At 49.6% G+C, this 17,658-nt stretch overlaps 5 protein-coding genes across 5 annotated transcripts; 3 read left to right on the top strand and 2 right to left on the bottom strand.

Annotated features, from left to right (window-relative positions):
• Positions 1-3,449: 3,449 nt before the first annotated feature.
• CNBJ2200 (hypothetical protein) lies at positions 3,450-6,080 on the top strand (the record flags this gene model as incomplete). The annotated part of the gene is made up of 3 exons (XM_767851.1): positions 3,450-4,302; positions 4,379-4,997; positions 5,048-6,080. The coding sequence occupies 3 exons, from the start codon at positions 3,450-3,452 to the stop codon at positions 6,078-6,080; spliced, it is 2,505 nt and encodes an 834-aa protein (XP_772944.1).
• Positions 6,081-7,583: 1,503 nt separating this feature from the next.
• On the bottom strand, positions 7,584-11,401 carry CNBJ2190 (hypothetical protein; the record flags this gene model as incomplete). Its single annotated transcript, XM_767850.1, has 6 exons — positions 7,584-7,891; positions 7,943-8,840; positions 8,891-8,958; positions 9,042-9,108; positions 9,168-10,724; positions 10,772-11,401. 6 exons carry the CDS (start codon positions 11,399-11,401, stop codon positions 7,584-7,586), a joined length of 3,528 nt encoding a protein of 1,175 aa, XP_772943.1.
• A 283-nt stretch (positions 11,402-11,684) lies between these two features.
• Positions 11,685-12,383, top strand: CNBJ2180 (hypothetical protein; the record flags this gene model as incomplete). The annotated part of the gene is made up of 5 exons (XM_767849.1): positions 11,685-11,771; positions 11,824-11,876; positions 11,959-12,094; positions 12,142-12,258; positions 12,318-12,383. The coding sequence occupies 5 exons, from the start codon at positions 11,685-11,687 to the stop codon at positions 12,381-12,383; spliced, it is 459 nt and encodes a 152-aa protein (XP_772942.1).
• Positions 12,384-12,464: 81 nt separating this feature from the next.
• On the bottom strand, positions 12,465-14,514 carry CNBJ2170 (hypothetical protein; the record flags this gene model as incomplete). The annotated part of the gene is made up of 5 exons (XM_767848.1): positions 12,465-13,124; positions 13,425-13,705; positions 13,777-13,916; positions 13,966-14,128; positions 14,217-14,514. 5 exons carry the CDS (start codon positions 14,512-14,514, stop codon positions 12,465-12,467), a joined length of 1,542 nt encoding a protein of 513 aa, XP_772941.1.
• A 212-nt stretch (positions 14,515-14,726) lies between these two features.
• Positions 14,727-17,145, top strand: CNBJ2160 (hypothetical protein; the record flags this gene model as incomplete). The annotated part of the gene is made up of 3 exons (XM_767847.1): positions 14,727-14,921; positions 14,996-16,235; positions 16,298-17,145. The coding sequence occupies 3 exons, from the start codon at positions 14,727-14,729 to the stop codon at positions 17,143-17,145; spliced, it is 2,283 nt and encodes a 760-aa protein (XP_772940.1).
• Positions 17,146-17,658: the final 513 nt, after the last annotated feature.

Raw genomic sequence — 17,658 nt, 5'->3', positions numbered from 1 at the left:
ATAAATAATGTTTTAGAGCCAGTTCTCGTAAATGAATAACAATGCCGACAGTGCTATATGGAGTAATTGTTCGGCGAGGCATGGTTGTACTAATGAACTACGCGTTTCTTATGTATTTCCCGACGCCCTAGTGATGTTTAAAGAGAATGCTGCATAATAGTAATAAGAAGAAGACGTTGAAAGAAGATCATCCGGTGTTGACATCAGTTTGACATCAAGAAGTCTGCTGATATCAAGTTGACGTCTGAGGGTGTCCCGATCTATGTGGGTGCTGGGGGGTTGGTTGCCTTGGGCGCCTTATCAGCAGCGGATAGCTCAGCCTCATCAACGGCGTCACTTCGGCGCTTCTTTCATGTACTTCTCCTCATTCTACTCTGTTACCGACAAAATCATTACATATACCCTCCAGTTCAGGATTTGAACAACTCAGTTTACTGAGATATTGGACCAATCAAATGTATCCACGCAAAGCGGAGACACAATTGGATCACATATTGCGTTCACCCCCTTCGGCTCCTCCCTCGTAATCTCTCCATTACGTTACACTATCATCTCTCAACAATCGCCGCGGGATAACGACCCTCTACATACGAATGAGGCTTTCCATATGATTTGGAAGTGAGTAAAGCTGTGTACATGGTGCACTCCCTCATCACTGTACTGGGCATTCACTTTGATGGGGAATCTCACACCGCGCATCATCGGTCGATTATCGCTGTCAGCGCGTCCGTTTCGTTTACGAAGATCTCTCAGCACCCGTCTGGTATACCAACAAGGATCCGGCCTGCCTCACTATCGCAATGGCTCCAACTTACTCACGAAATGCGTATACCGAACATCAACAGCGTATAGAACGGCCTGACGGCTCATGGTCCATCCACCCCTGCACCATTTCTACCGTCCTTTGGTGGTGTCAAAATTCAACACAAACCTATGCAGCTTTCGACCGTTTCTGACTTAGTCCCATATAATGCAGCCCAAAACCAGTAATTCTCATATCCGCTCCCCCTTGCTAGACCAGCGACACGACGGATGTAGAATATGGTTGGTCTCTTGATTAAGTTTTGAATGCATAAAAGACCCCTTCCAGAGACACATTCTCATCCCTTCCTTCATTCACACTTCCCAATTTTCAAACAGAAGCTCCTACGAAACAACTTCAAACCGCTTAACAAACAAACAAAGCTACCTACAATCACAATGGTTCGCAACATCACCTTGACGTCTTCGTAAGTCTTTTCTTACTATGTAATTTTCTTCATTGCTAACTTGCTTGCAAACAGTATGAAGACTAAGAATACCGAGCGTGCTAGCCGCAAATCCCGTCCGAACACTCCTCTCACACTTACTTCTATCGCTTCTTCACCATCATCTCCCAGTATCAGGTCGAGCCCTGTCAGCCCCATGAAGTTCGTCATCTCTTTTGAGGCACTTTCCCCAAACTGCGCACCTCGGTGGACTACCAAATATATGGGAGGTACTAGAGTGCTTCTCAAGAGGATTGCTTGAGCCATTACATGCCCTATCATGTAAGTGATCTGTGTTTGAATTACCGCGGTTCAAACCGACCTCGGCTCCTCTCAAGATTGCCGCTCGTCATGACACAATACGGGTGAATGGACAATGAGATAATGAGCTTTCGATATCGTATTCTAATTATTATGTTCCTATAATGCATGCTGGTGTTTCGCAATTAATCTGAAGGGTTCCATCATCCCGGCGGCAAGCTCGAAACGAACGTTGATGAGGGTCCGTGCGCGCGGTTGTCCGCCCGTGCGATTTTTGGACTATTATTAAGACTAGGTGCGTGGCGCGAAAATCAAACGCGTCGGCGGCGACGATGTGACGATACCCTACCACGGCAATTCGGAGTTATAGATATGAGGCGCGACTGGGAGAACGGTAAGACCGCCGGCCCTCGCCCAAGAAGTCACGTATGTATTACTTATATGTGTTTATCCCTTCGATCGATCTATGCAGCGAGCAGGATTATATAGTAAACCGAGGATCGAAATGTCGAGCGCTCTTTCAAGAAGAAAATGAGGGCTTGCACTAATGGTACAAATATTTTATATGCACCAGTTGCCATTTTTTGCTGGCAAATGGCGACTCGCAAGCTGGTTGGGGTTAGAAGAATGAAGCGGCCCTTTTGAATTACGACTTTTGGATTACGACGGGGAGCTTTCCAGCTACTTCTTGTTTGAAGGCTAGACTATGATGTATGAAAAGCCGGCAGGCAGAGGTTCACTTTCTTATTGGGCCATGTGTGCACTGTGAATTCACCGGTTGTATTATCCGAATCATCGTTATTTGCATCGTGAGGCCTCCACAAGAAGAGATGATGTCGTACCAACTTGGTACACAACGGAGGATATTCTTAGTTTTCAGAGTATTCCGAGCTGCATCGATGATAAGCAGGGAACGTGAACACTGTGCTCTTGAATTCAACAGCGTTATTTAACCCCAAAAGTAATGCTTAACATCGATATCGTTTTCGAACTTTGGATAAATACTCGCCATATCCATGTCTGCAGTACTGTAGATTACTATTCATAAATCATCAGTAGCCACTCATCCATCATCATTCATTATTATCCGTCTTTCGTTCAATACCTGGCTGCCGTCACGCATGCAGGTATTCTGGAAACAGGATACAGAGCAAAAAGCTAATGTTCACGTTACGTACCTGAGCACCACTTGAAATTCGTGATTCACCCATTAATCTCTGAAATTGATTGGATTGGTTTTCATCAAGTTTCGTGGATGTCGGATCTAATGAGGAACGCGTCACATGAAAAAGGCTAATGTTGGCTGATGCGAAATGCACAGAGCGCACTACTACTGGTTTTGTAATATTCTAAACCATCATGAAGCACCACCTGCAGTTCATGCGTCCAGTTCGTAATTCCCACGGCTAATGTGTTTCCTGAATATTACCCGTGCTGCATGCAATTTGGTTGAAATGCATTCAATGTATTATGTATTAGAGATTTTGAGGACTCTGTATTCCAATGACAGTGACGACGAAATGTGAGCCAGAACGCCGGTAGATGGGATTCGCAATGCGTAATGATTGGTAGCCAAGTTTGCAAGTTTCTGAGTTTCTGATTTCTGCTCCAGCTACGTACAGGGGCGTTTCACAGAGGTGACGGGGGTTGGAGACGCGTCTGGTTGGTGTCCCCTTAACTTGTCTTCGAAGAGCGGCAATAAAACGAATGCATACATGGCGTCGGCATCAGTAGAACGTCGACGTTAAGTGGTCTGTGGTGTCCCAAAGCATACATGTATCGCAATCAATAAAAGCCAATACACAGCATACACACACAGTTGAAAGCCATAGCGACGCGTGCATGAGCCAGGGATAATTAAAGACTCAGGGGTTGACGCGACTGACATGAATTTCGGGTATTGGTGCCTGAAAGCGAATACCGGGCCCATGGATCGATTGCATGGGATTTCGACATGACGGACCGAGGGAGTTGTCGTTTCTCACTGATTTTCCGCTACTTACATTCCGCTTTCCCACTCCATTTACCCCGCTTCCTCCCCGCCACCCACATCGTCTCTCCTACCCGCCACATATATACTTAACTCACACATCTACGCCTTTTCCTTCCTTCTTTCGCTTCTTGATTCTTTCTCCGACGGGCCTTATCAGTCTCATCATGCCCACTTCCCCGAAACGGTCCCGCTCTGAGAATGACATCCTTGTCCCTCTTCCCAATCCCTCAACCTTCGGCAGCTCGTCTCGTAACTCTCTGGCTCCTTCCACGTCCACGCAGCCACCATCTGCTCTCCCTGTCACACGACGTCAAGCACTGACGCGCTCGCGTTCAACCTCATACAACGTGTCCTCTCGTGGCGTGACCACTCGTCGTAACTGCGCTTTGTCAGCTTCATCCTCCGTTCCCAACGTCGGCTTGCCTTCTGGCTCCCTGATCGGTAATGGGGATGGCCTTGGCCTTGGCATTACTATTCTTCCTTCTAGGTCGCGTATGACGGGCACAGGTATGCTTCTGCGAACACAATCTACGCCTATGTTATCTACGACGTCCCAAGCGTCCTTAAAAGCCGTAGCCGCCGGTGCTGACTCAAGCGGATGTGTTGAAAAGTCCGAAAAAGATGGTTTCGACTATACGAGACTACGTAGAGGAAAGGAGAATATTCCTCCCAAGAAGAATGAAGAAAACGACGACGACGCGCCGAGAAAGAGGCTCAGGATAACTAGTCGAAGTAGCTTCAGTGACGCGTCTGGGAGGCGAAGGAGTGGTAGTGTTGTCAGCGTAAGGAGTGAAACCAGTGGTAAGTGATATCTAGGACCAATTGGCGAAGCTAGACTAATAAGTATATCCTTCAGGTGGTCGACATGGTTCACTAGCTCCTTCTACGTCCTCTTCTTCCATTTCTTCTTGGGCCACCGGCTATTTCCCTTCTCCTAATCCCAGTGAATCTTCCTTTTGTACTAGCAACTCGGATCTCCCAACTCCATCTCGCGCACTTGAAAAGTCGTCTTCCAGCTCCGAAGTGCCCGATACCCCGACCAAATCACGCATCAATCAAGCCACTTGTCTGCTCACTCCTCCACCATCTTCCCCGGAATTTGCGACTGAAGTCATTGCAAACTTCAAACCAGCTAGAGAAGCGAGTCCTTATAAACAACTCAAGGCTGCTCTTCGTCTTTGCACCATCTCTGGATATACCGCCAACGATATGATTGTCGGCCGAGAAGAGGAGAAGGCTGCAATTTCCCAATACCTTTTTGATGAGGAAAATGACAAGGACGTTGGTATGTACGTGTCAGGCCCTCCAGGAACAGGGAAAACCGCTTTGGTCACTGCTTTCGGCAGGCAAAAAGCCGAACAGGGATGGAGAGTGGTTGAAGTGGGTTGTATGGGCCTCAAAGTCAATGACTTGTGGCCCAGGTTAGGAGACGAACTTGGTTGCGGGAAGACGGAGGAAGAGGTGACGAAGTTCGTAAAACTAAATGCGTCGCAAATGTGAGTCTCACACATGTTCTTCGGCTGTTTGCAACTGACATACGCATCAGCCTTATAATCCTGGACGAGGTTGACTCACTTATGCCTCCAACTCCTTCCACAGTGCCTCCAGCTACTTCTCATCTTTTCGCCAAGCTTTTTTCTCTTCCTTTTGGTTCGCCTAACACAAAGCTTATTGCTATCTCCAATACCCTCGATCTCACCATCCGGGCCCGTCTTGTCCTTCCTAATGGTCTTCAACCATCCGTCCTTCCTTTCAAAGCCTATGGTGCGCCAGAGATAAGTAACATCGTCAATGCGCGTATCGCCACCGCCAACATCCAGGATATTAAGGTCGACTCAGCGGCCATAACACTTCTCGGTCGAAAGGTGGAAGCCCAAAATGGTGATCTTCGAATGTGCCTTGGAGTCCTCGGTTCGGCTATCTCTCTCGCCGAGGCCGAATGGATAAAGAAACGCTCGCAAGCAGTCAATGATCCGTCCAGGAAGGTACCCATGATCAAGGTTGCCATTCCCCATATCATGAAAGCCCTGGCATCTTATACCGCCCAACTTCGTGCTTCTGCGGGATCATCTACTGGTTCAACTTCTGCAGCTGGCAAAAAGATCAAATCGGTTCAGCTGCAAGGCAAGATGGTCCTTGTGGCGTTATTGGTCTATCTGGCTCGTTCAAGAGCTGGTATGAATGGCTGCCCCGCTCTTGGCACCACTGTTTCACCACCTGGCACCCCTGCAACTGGGTCCGACATCCCAGTTGCCGCACTTTACGCTACTTACTCCTATCTCCTTTCTCAGTCATCTTCCCCCTTCCCTCCAGCCGCGGAAAGTGACTACCAGGATCTGCTTTCCAATCTTGAAACCTTGGGCTTGATTAGTCTTCCGTCTGGCACTGGCAAGTGGGCTAATATGAGTACGAACAAAGTAGTGCTTTGCGTAAGGGAAGAGGAAGTGAAAGACGGTATGGGCTTGTTGGAAGGACAGGATAAAGGCGTAGGAGAGGAAGAAGTCAAGCGTATTTGGGAGAGAGAGGTGGCCAAGGTTCAACGGGTGAAGCAGCGATTGGGAGCGGGCGTCGAATCATGATCATTAAGCATGTCCTTCGAAATTAGTTTGGGACATTTCATGCCTAATAAGTTAATGTCTAAGTTGTCAATAGTCTATATAGCTGTCATGTATATGTGTACATATTTGTTTTTCCGTATATATTATTAATGTTTATATTATGCCACTGGGCCCGGGTGTCTTCTCATTTTCTAACAATTATCGACACATTCAACCATCGACGCACGGACAGATAATACTCCGATATGCGGGTGCAGCGTCGCGGGATCAAAATACGGGTTCAGGGATATATTACGTCTCTGCTGCTTAGTTGGAATGAAGACATGTCGCTTTATGTGCATACACGTGAGCAGAGCTTCTTTCCAGTATTAACTTTTGTCTGGAGATGTGGAAATTATGACTGAACACTAAAAAGTAAAATCCGCTGTTTTAAAAGCGGCAAAACGGAAACAGGCACGGTCAGTATAAAAAGATATGATAAGCTTCTTAAGTAGCCCTGAATATAGATCGTTCCTGAAACCTTTAGCTTAAAGACTCCTGCGACGAGTCCAACCTTTGATATTGGAGGCATTTACCATTATTCTGCCATTCGGTCTCCAGAATGGTCAACTCAGGAGGTAGACAGCCCAAACGAAGTAGAGAATGTCCTCAGTATTAGTAGCATCTGAGCAAAATGTGGCTGATTATGGGCTAGATCGAAACATGAAGAGAAAAATGGATCAGTGCTGGGGCGACAGATAGAAGAGTGGTATTATGTTTCTTTTTGGGCACAGCGATGGTCATTTTATGAGCTCATAGAAGAAGGGAAACTATCCCTCAGAAACATTCCATTTTGCCCTAGTAAAGCTCCACCCCCATCCGAGACCAGTGATGAGCCTTTTATTTGAAGCCTTCGAGCATCCCACGATCACTCACCGATCCACATACATAAGATCGATGAAGCGATAGAAGCCGACATGTTTAGGGAAGTACTAAGACCTGGAAACCAGCCTCCAGGAGTGATTCCTGGTGTGGTTTTGTGAAGATTAAAGTTGAACATAATATTGTTCATTGGAGTGTAGACCCTTTACTGTTGGGACGAAGAATGGCAGAACTTAATCGAGAGTGTAAATATAATGAGTCTGGGTGATTCAATGTGGCTACTAATTCCAGACCAAGTTCGAGAGGAGGCACTCCTTGTTCGTCAAGCGGTTTTGTCAGAGGGCCCTCCTTCAGAAGGCCATCATCTATCTCTATTGAGTCCTACCTAGCTTGAGGTTGAGTAGGCCATGGTAGACTTTCATTAGAAAAAATCATTTTACGTATGTCACGAGAGTTACCCAGAGAATAGCACCTTTTTTAACAATAACAGACTGGCCCATATTTTTTTACAATAGTCTATCATAGCTGTCATCTCGTCGTTTCTCTTCTTACTACATGATGATCATAGATATTATAAATGAGGAATGTCAATCAAAACAAAAGTCCATTAGATACTCATCTCCATTAATCGCCATCTGAAAATGTCATAAAAACGCGCCTCCATTAAACTTTGGGACCAAACCCAAACCTCAGTCTATCATCTGGCCTCAACCATCTTCCCTCAACATACTTTTGTTTGACAAATTCCTTCATCCCTTCCGGCCCTAGCGGTCTCGGTTCTTCATCCCCTCTGGTTGCTTCCCATACAGCGTTCCCTCGAATATTACCCCACTCTCGGGCTAGAGCGATCTGTTCCGGGGTCCAGTTATCCATGTCGACACTTCTTGCTTTGGAAATGTGAGTTCCCAGCGATCTGTGTATACCGATACAGCGGATACAAAGGAAGAGCACGATAGGAGTATTGTGCAAGCCTAAGAGTGTCAATTTAACATCCGCCATTGTGCAGGTCTGACAGGACTCACTGATAGTTGCCCATCGACTCGCCTTCATCCCACCATGACAGTCCGCACATCTCGCGTTCCCTTCTTCAGATGCAATCTTCTTCAATTCCTTTTTATCATCGGCCAAATCCTCCGCCAACATTGTCGACCCATCATCACTCTTCGATCTTGTCAACCCTTCACCACCTTGATGCTGAGCCAGCTTATGCTTGTTTGCGTGAGGTTTCCTGATAGCTTCACTCTTAACTCGGCGTTTGGCACTGCTTGGGCTTTCGGCAAGAGACAGTACCCCGTGTCCGCCGCCGGAGCGGGAAGGAGGTGAGGCGCCTAGACCGAGACCAGCCATTTCCAGTACACGATTCTCGATATCGTTATCCGCCCACGAAGATTTGGCTCCAGGAGGGGTGCTAATCGGAGGCAGAAGCTGGTTGAATTGTTGCTGAAGAGGTTGTCTATCAGGAGCAGAGGCAGGTAAACTTTGGCGACTGCCAGCCCTCCCAAACGTCGGTCGAGGAACCTCAAGGCCACCGAATGAGTTGCGTTTCGCCTTTTCGGACGGTTGGTCAGCCATGTGCGCCGCTAAGTTGATGCTACTTGTCGCGCCGGTCATGGCATTCGTAAATCTCTCTCCACTCTGCTTCAACACTTTTTTCAAGCTCGTCTTCCTAATCCTCGCTTCTCCACTTGTCGCTTCTACAGGTGTAGAGGGCATTGACTTACGGCCAGTCTGGATGAGCGGAACAAAGCCGAGACTCAGGTTGCGGGCGGAAAATCCGAGGTTGTATTTGGAGCGGGCGGGGAGAGCGTGGTCGTCGTATGCACCTGATGGTCCCCGAGCTTTGGCTTGATCGATAGTGCGAACGGTGGAAGTACCGTTGATACATGATTCAATAGCATTGCAGATGGCATAGAGCCATTGCTTAACATTTGCATCAGTAAAAGCCTACAAAAGCTTAGTGGAAGACATACCTTCATCTCTTGGTCAGAGGTAGCTTGGTATAATCGTCGTCCTTGTGAAGGGGTAACAATCTCAAATACTAAATCGCAGTGTGTAAGCCTAGTCCATGAAATGAAACATCAATAAACCTACCGAACCGCCTATCCGTCCCTCTTCCCTCACGTACACTAGCAAATTTGAGGTCAATCACCGCATGCGCTCCTCCTGGCGGACCGGAAATATCCCGATACTAGCGTTTTCATCGGTCAATCACGAATTCGATTCAACTTTGGGAAAAAGAGAACATACTTCGTAGATACTTGAATGGTCCAAAACGACCCAGTACTTTTCCCATTTGCCCTTTGACCCACTCCCTTTTGTCAGTCCTTCCCACGTCCCTAATCCCCATAGAACACCCTCCTTCTTCCGTCCAGCTTCTTCTCTCAATTCATCCTCGTCTCCTCCTGCGCCTAGCCCTCCCACACCACCGACACCCACATTTACTGTGCCAAGGATAGCAGCTGCACTCGGATGTCCGAGACCAATCTTCGGTACAGGGTGCGGGGAGACGGACGTCATACTCGGGTTGGGGCTGGTGCGTGAATAGCTAGTACCGCTTACGGGCCGAGAGCTGTCCATGCTGTGTCTCACTTTATCGCCCGAGCCGACACTGAGACGCAAGTCGGGACTGCTCTCAAACGGCGAAGGAAGACGAAGAGAGGCATCATAATCACTTGACCCAGAAGCCGAGGTAGAGGCGATATAGGGAGAGATGTAGTCACCACTTGGCATATGGACAGAATGTCGGGATGGCATATAAGGACGGGCGTATTCTTTGGGGGGCGGTGGAGGAGGCATGCTGGAGGCTCCTGAAGGGTATGGGACGGTAAGTGTGGGTGACGTCGGGGTAAACGCGCTGAGTGGAGAATTCATGATTGCAGGTGTAGAGGCGGTGGTAGGGGAGATGAAGGTGGGGGAAGTGACTATGGTTGGTTGATCAAGCACTTCCGAGTGGGTAGGCAGCTTGACGATGCCTGTTGTTGACACTCGAGTAACACCCTCGTTCCGCCTGTCAGTCCGCATGTAGCCATCAAAACTGGCTCTAAACGGTCTTTCGGATACTGGAGAAATGGCAGCGACAGAGTGAGAGCTGCTAGAAGAAGAAAGGAAATCTTTTAGACGACCACCCATAGACCGACCAAACTTGTGTTTCTTTTGCTTCTTGTGTTCCACTCCAGAAGAGGAGACACTGGCCATTGCATTTCCACTGCCGATATTCCCCAGTCCAAGACCTTCCCCCAGTTTGGCGCCAGATGGCTCATCAGCGCATATCGATTCGTATTCGCTCTGCCGTTTTGCAGCGGCCTCTTGCAAGAGTCGAGTTTGGTCATCCCTTCGAGCCCACGCTGAAAGCAAACTAGCTCGGGTGTTGGAGAGTTGTGATAAACAAGAAGAAAGAGTAGATTTCAATTGTTGATTAGATTGTGCAGGAGAGGATGATCTGCGAAGCTGATGGGGTCGTACATGTGATGACTGCCGTATAGCAGCCAGGGCATCTTCGTCGATCTCCTTAACAAAACCAGGCTGCTCGTTCAGCATACTAGCTACCCAACCGTAAAGCGCGACAAGGAGGTTCAAACACTCTTCCGAGCTGGGTGGGACGGCAGATAGTAAAAGAGAATGGTGTGTATACCGAGTGAGATCCCACTGGGCAAGTCGCACAGATTGGGCCATATCATGGGCAGGTTGAAGATTGCCAGACGCAGGGGCCGAAGATCCAGAGGTTTGTTGAGTATGTGAGGGAAGAGTAGGTGATTGTGGGGCGAGATAGACACCTGTGGCATGGTAGAATTGCTTGGCTGATGACTGCTTTGTGTTAATCACCGAAAGCCATCAAAAGCAATTCAACACACCTCGTACTTGGTTTGGGCACCACCACCAGCGAGACCTCGCCTTTTCAGATGAGCCTTCACATCTTTCAAACCCTGCTCAACTCTCACGTTCATCTCTTCCCTTTCTCTCCGTCGCTTTTCTCGGTTCACTTTCCGAATTCCGTCTTGGTCCCAGACGCCGCCTTTCTGTTTGTCTGTTTGCACACCGTATCCCGTCTCCAGCCACAGACCTAATTCGCCGACGGCACCAAATAAATCATCTTCGGCTTTCTCAAGCTGCTCTGACAGAGTATGCACGACGGCAGCATAGGCAAGGACTGATTTTGAAAAACGTTTGAGAGTGGTGGCTGAACCGTCGAGAGCTGAAAAGGTGTGTTTGAGTAGTAAAGAGTCTGGCATGGGTTGTATAGGTAGAAGAGTATCTCGCACAGAGGCTGAGCTTGAAGAAACTCCTCTGGAAGGCTGTGATGATATATTGCCTGAGCTGGCTCTGGGAGTGTTGTTAGTGCTCTCATCGCCGTGATCTGGATAGCTGATGGTAGGATAGTCATCGTCTGAGGAAGCTGTTGAAAGGGTGGTGGGGCTTTTGAGGGGGGATGCCGAGGGGAATGGTACCTGGATATGGGACATAGTGGGCTGTGAGCCGGGCATGGAGATACAGCTGCAGGTCCAGGAAAAGAGATGTTTGCGGAATAGGGAGATGCAGCGGGGCGGGACACCGTCACAACAAACAATCCTCGTGGCTTTGAAGTCACGTGACTTGTGCCCATGACGATGGGACATTCTCGTGCCTTGAAGACTTTGCCAGAGGATTCAAAAAAAGGTGTATCTGCGATTGCTTGCTCATCATTCCACAAAAGTTTCCTATAAAACACCCACTTTTCATTCCCACTTTCACTCCCGCCTCACCCCCACTTTCACCAACTCAAACACGATGGCTGAGCCTTTTGACGCCAACACCGCCGGCAACGCAGAGGAAATCGAGATGCAGTTCGCTGTCAAGACTGTCGAGCACCTCGAAGTGGGTACATCTCCTACTGTTGGGAACAGTATACGCTGACACACCGGTCAAGGCCTACGAAAAGATCCTCCAAACAATTCCTCCGAAACTCATCAAATTCACCCCGTAAGCTACCGATTTGTTATCGACAAATGGCCCTTCCGCCGCTCTTGACTGTAATAAAATGCTGACATGCAGACTTGCCCAGTATCGACGACGAACTGTACAACAACTTGCTCGACGAGTTCCCTGAATTCAAGTTTGAGGAAAACTTGCGAGAATTGAACGAGGATGAGATGAAATCTGCAAAGGGCAAGGAGCGATGGAGGAGGTTCATCATGCCCGTATGTTTAACCCATTCTCTTTGAGTAACCGACTAACCGATCTATAGTACGAGAAGCGAGTGACAGATTACAACTTTGGCACCCTTATCCGACGACGATCAGATGAACTCTACACCCAGGATAACTCTATACTTATCACCCGTGTGCAATTCTTCGCCATCGAGGTAGGTCAATCCCTTATAGCAGTTGGAAAAGGCAAGCGTGAAAGCTGACAAACCCGCAGATTGCCAGGAATAGGGCTGGTTTGAACGAAGCAGTGTACCTTGCCGCCCAGGCGAAAAAGGCTTAAATGATCCTGTAGATGTACAATACATATGCATTAATGGACTACCGTACAGTGTATGACAATTTGCTGGCTTCACATGCTATGCTAATCGTACTGCAATCTGTCTCTGTCCCGTCTGACCCCTCTTTCCTTCTCTCTTTCCCTATCCCTATCCCTCTCGTCTCTTCTTCGCTTCTCATCTCGCTCATAGTCTCTGTCTCGGTCATCACGCTCTCTTTTGCGTCCAGGACTATCGCGCCGCCTATCCCTGTCTCGGGCATAGTCGCGTTCACGATCATATCGATCCCTCTCCCTATCTTTGTCCCTCCCGTAATCTCCATCTCTATTTCTTTCTCTCGCAGTCTCCTTTTCCCGTTCCCTATCTCTGTCCCTCCCATAATCCCTATCTCGATCCCTCCTACGATCATCCTTCTCCCCTCGCCGCTCATCATCGTACCGCCTCTCCCTCCCTTCATCTCGCCGTCTACCACTATCCCTATCCCTATCCCTGTCCCTATCCGCATAACGCCTGTCTCTCTCACCGCGATCATCACGTCCATTCCCCCAAGTCCTCGACCCTGACCCAAGTGCCGAAGTGTTTGCGCCGCTCGCACCGACACCAGCACCAGCCACGCCGGGGATAACCATCCCGCCAATGAGATTCGGGTCGCCGACATTGTTGTTGGGACAATCTACACACAGAGACCAAAACATCAGCCACTTGCACCCCACGCACATAAATGACACAGGTTGACCAAGACTGACCTTTTCTGAGATGAGGGCCACCACAGTTCCAACACCCTTCCCCTGTAGTCTGAGCTCCTGGTGGTCGCCTTAAAGCCGCTCCCCATCCACCTTGGGAGGTGTCCTGGTCCGCCAAATGGGTATACTTTGTTCGTGAAGCTTTACCAAAGTCCCGGACTTGCATCACCTTGGGTAAGAGGGTCATGTCTACAGAGCTTTCCGTCGCTCCCGCATAATCTCTTCTGAGCAGATCGTCGTCCTGTTCCATTCCAGCTCAATCAGCACATTTATAGCATCTTTTCCCCTGTGAAACAGACTGACCTGATGGAATGCACCCTTGTGGTAATACTTTTGCAAGAACCCCATTTGCCCCTTTTCCTTCTCCCTCGTTCTGGCTGCAAATTCCATATCCTCCTTGAGCCTTTGCTCCTCTGGCATCGCTCGTCTCCTCTCAATCTCTTCCTTCTCTTCATCCTTGGCTGCTTGGGCTTGCTTTTCACGCAAGAGTCGAGCGAGTTCACGGGCGCGCCATGCTTCAAATTCGGCTTCGACGTCGAGACCGTCGGTATCGTCGACTTCGGGGACAATATCGGCTGCTTCCTCTGTTCATACACAAAAAACATGGTCAGTGGGAAAAAAATAAAAAGAGAGGGTGAAGAGAAAACCAATGTACTTTCTACGAGTTCACGGCGGATACTCTCCCCTGCGAGTTCTTTAGAAGCAAGTTTACGTTGCTCTTCAGCCTCTTCTTCGCGTTTTCGTGCTTCTTCAGCTTCTGCAGCGGCCTTTTCTGCGGTCATGTTTCGAGCATTCCTGCAAAAGGTTGTTAGAGGGATCATTCCATATAAGAGATACTTCTTACTTGGGGACGAAAACAGGTCGAAACATGGGTTTCTTGACCTCTTCTTCCGATTCCTCTTCAGAGTCCGTCTCGTACTCGCTAGATTCTTCTTCATCCGCTTTGGCAGCCTGAGCAACAGTTTCTTCCTCTTCCTCTTCGCTCTCTTCCTCTTCTGAAGATTCCTCTAAAAAAAGTCTTTCATCAGCTCGTTGTCTTCTCATGCAGGGAGAAAGAGGATAATCAGGTCTTCCAACGAAAAAACACACACACACCTTTTACACCTCCATCACCCACTTTTCTCCCGACCTGCACATTCCCCAAATCCATCTTCATTCCGCCTCCCATCTTTGCCCTTGACCCCTCTCTCACAATCTCTTTTACATCCGTGATGACCCGTCCAGCTCCACCCGCGACGAGGTTACGTTCCTCCTCGAGTCTCTGTCTCTGACGCTGTTTGTATGTCGGCTTGACATCTTCTTCCTCCTCAGCCTCGGATTCGGATTCAGATTCGGAGATGGCCGTGGGGGCTTTGCCCTTGAAGTATCGTGTCTTGGGTTGCTGGGGGGGCATTTTGGGGGGGGGGCAAGAGGATGATGGATGGATGGTTTTAAGTATTACTGACGCCAGCGGATTTTAGAGATGAGCGGGATCAATTCTAAATTATCCAGTTATCTGTACTTTCAATCTACCTTGTCATATTTATCCTCTATATCCATCTCCTGCCACAACAACCAGCTTGTAGCCTCAGGACAGCTCGCAAAGGTGACGCTTTACCTATATACATGGCCTCTGGACTTGGAGTACGAGCGGTAAGAAGCTTGGGACAGGCAGCGGGGATATCGAGCGGCCGACGGCTCTGTCCTGCTTGCTTGGGGTTTAGACATATTCAGGCGAGAGAGTATAGCCATGGTCCGTCTTCAAGACGGGCGAGGTCATCGGAATTCGCTCCGACACCTCTGAAACCGACAAAAGCTGCGGTAAGTTCCATTGAATCTTTGTCAACGTGAAAAACCAATCGACCAAAAAACTCATGCTTCTTTATACAATATAGCCAAAAGTCAAAGTAGCCGACTCTTTGCTTCGCGCCCAATTCCAAACCGTCTTCCACAACCCTACTAAACCTATCGACTCTCACCAAGCGCTCCATGCGGCATACCCCCTCATTTTTCGCCGGAATATCCGTCCTCTTCTCGATCCGCATACCAAGACGATACCGCTCCTTGTCGCTCCCATATTACAACAAGCCGATACGACAGACGAAGAGAGACGGCAAGCGCTGGTACTGCTAGGTCACTGCTATGGGAAAGTAGCGGTAGATTTGCTGTTTATGGGCCCAGAAGTGCAGCATGTGGCTGAACTGTTTGCCTGGGGGTTGATGCTTGAAGTGAATCGGTTCAACGACGATCGGGAGAAATTACGGGCATTGCAGGATACGCTGGAAGCGGTGTTAAAGCGACTGGCGAATAATGGGGCTACGCCCGTACTGCAGGCGCCTATCGCTGCAGCCTGGGTGGTGTTGCGATCCAAGACGGGTACGTCGACCGTGCCGGAGAACGCATACGTCTGGCCTGCACAAGCGTCAGTCGAAGAATACCTCTCCAAAGTGATTCCTGCGGGAGAGACAGTCGACTCTTACCAGAGTCAGATCGAGACGCTTTTGGGGAAATCTGAAGCGATTGCCGATCGGATACCGAGGTCGAAGGATGCGCTCGATACCGAACTCGCGAGTATGCGCAATCGAGGCGATTGGTCGGGAATCATCAACCTCTGGGGACGCGTCCAGGCTGGTATGCTGCGTGATGCGGTGCAAAGCCAAGTCGGGATCCTCGACCCTTTGCCGGAAATACGATTCCCAGTGCTCGCATCGTTTCTCCTTGCGTTTAAACGGCCATTTATGCGGTCCGCATCTCTAGCGGCTATCGCTAACCCGCCTCCTACGTCTTTCGACACGTATGCAGCTCAAGTTTTAGCAAAGTGTCCTCGGCCTTTACCGCGTACGATTGCGTATACCCTCATATTCCTCCGGGTTAGACCGGGTGATAATGTGGGACTGAGGGCGGGGCATGAGGTCATGTCGCTCGATATGGACGAAAGAAGCGACGCGAGTGAGAATGCGTTGGGAAACTTGAAAGCGACGTGGAAGGAAACGGGGGAGAGGGATTTGAAAATGTACATGATGTACATCGAGGGGTTGGGTAGGCTGGGAGATTTACATGGGCTGCAGCAAGCGTGGAACGAGTTGGTTGGCGATGAAGAGTGTAAAAAGATTTATCTTTCTGAAGAACGTTTGCGTGAGTCGCCATTTGCCTTGTTTCTGGAAAACCAACTGAAAAAAAAAAAAAACGTGGAACAGCATCCAAAGCCCCCTTTCCGCCCATCCATGCACTTAATCAGATGATTTCCGCCTGCCTACTCATCCCCAACGATGGCCCCCCCCTCGCGCTCGACCTCTTTTCCCAAGCGTCCCGCCCTGACTCGGCCATCCGATGTAACCTTATCACCATCAACACCGTTCTTCGCCACTATGCCCGTGAAGCCAATATCGAGGCCATGTCCGCCCTGTTCAGCAAGGCCGGGGAACTGAAACTCCAGCCGGACGTGGTGACGTACACGACCTTGGTCCAGGGACTGCTCCGTGCGCGACGACTCGATTTGGCAAAAGGTGCGATGGATGCGATGCAGAAGCAAGGGATCGTCCCGAACGAGCGGATGTGTTCGATGCTTATCGCGGACCTTGCCAAGTCGGGCACGCGTGTGGGGTTGGAACATGCAGAAGAGATGCTCAAGCTTATGCATCAGAAGAACATGCAGACGAACGAAGTCACGTGGACGGCGCTGGCTTCGGGGTACTTTAGGGGCGGCTGGGAGGCGGATGGGTGGGAGGCGCTGGCGAGGATGAACAGGCTTGGGATCAAGCTGCATAGGGTGGGGTATAACATGCTCCTCAAGCAGGCTACGGGGAGTGTGGATTCGAACGGCGGGGAGGACGATGTGGAGACGGTGATGAAGCTCTGGAGGAGGATGCTCCATGACGGGGTGGTTCCGAATAGTGACTCGTATCTCATAGTGTTGACCAAGTTGCTGCAGATGGACCGAAGGAAAGAGATTGAAGAGATTATGCGGGAGATGCGCCAGAGAGGATTCCGGCCTGAAAAGGGGGCGTTGGTCAGGGTAGTGGAGAGTATTAGTAGACGACGATGAGTGCATGTGGATGGTACAATTCTGCAGGGCTTTACATCGTTGACATTACGCGCTATGAGAGGCCGAAGAATGTGCGGCCGAGACCGATTTGTTGATATCTTTCGTACGCTGCACGGCTAGTTAGCTCGATCATGCACTGCTGGCGGCGTGACGTACCCCAGAACGCCCACTGTCTGCCGAACCACTTTCCAAAGTACGGAATGACGATGATGGAGATGACGACCTCCATCTGTCGCAGCGACTCTTCCCACTCCTCCTGGACGATGGCGTCGAGCTCTGCGTCCGTGTCTCCGCTGTCGCTGCCCGAGTCGACGTCCGAGTCGGCGGTGCCGAAGGAGGAGGGGTATGACGGGGGGCTGGGGATGTGGGTGTTTTTGCGCCAGGGGACGGACATGCTGGTGGGTGGGTGCTGGACGGGAAATGCGAGTGAATGCGAGTGGAGATAAGTTGAGTGCGGTGAGAGTTGCAGAGCGGAGAGTTGCGAGCCGCTGTTCCGGCGGAAGCAAGTTGGCG

The sequence above is a fragment of the Cryptococcus neoformans genome, chromosome 10 (assembly GCF_000149385.1).
Source record: "Cryptococcus neoformans var. neoformans B-3501A chromosome 10, whole genome shotgun sequence".
In the NCBI taxonomy this organism is placed as follows: Eukaryota; Fungi; Basidiomycota; class Tremellomycetes; order Tremellales; family Cryptococcaceae; genus Cryptococcus; species Cryptococcus deneoformans.
The sequence above is the reverse complement of the archived record's forward strand: the minus strand, read 5'-3'. Positions and strand labels throughout refer to the sequence as shown.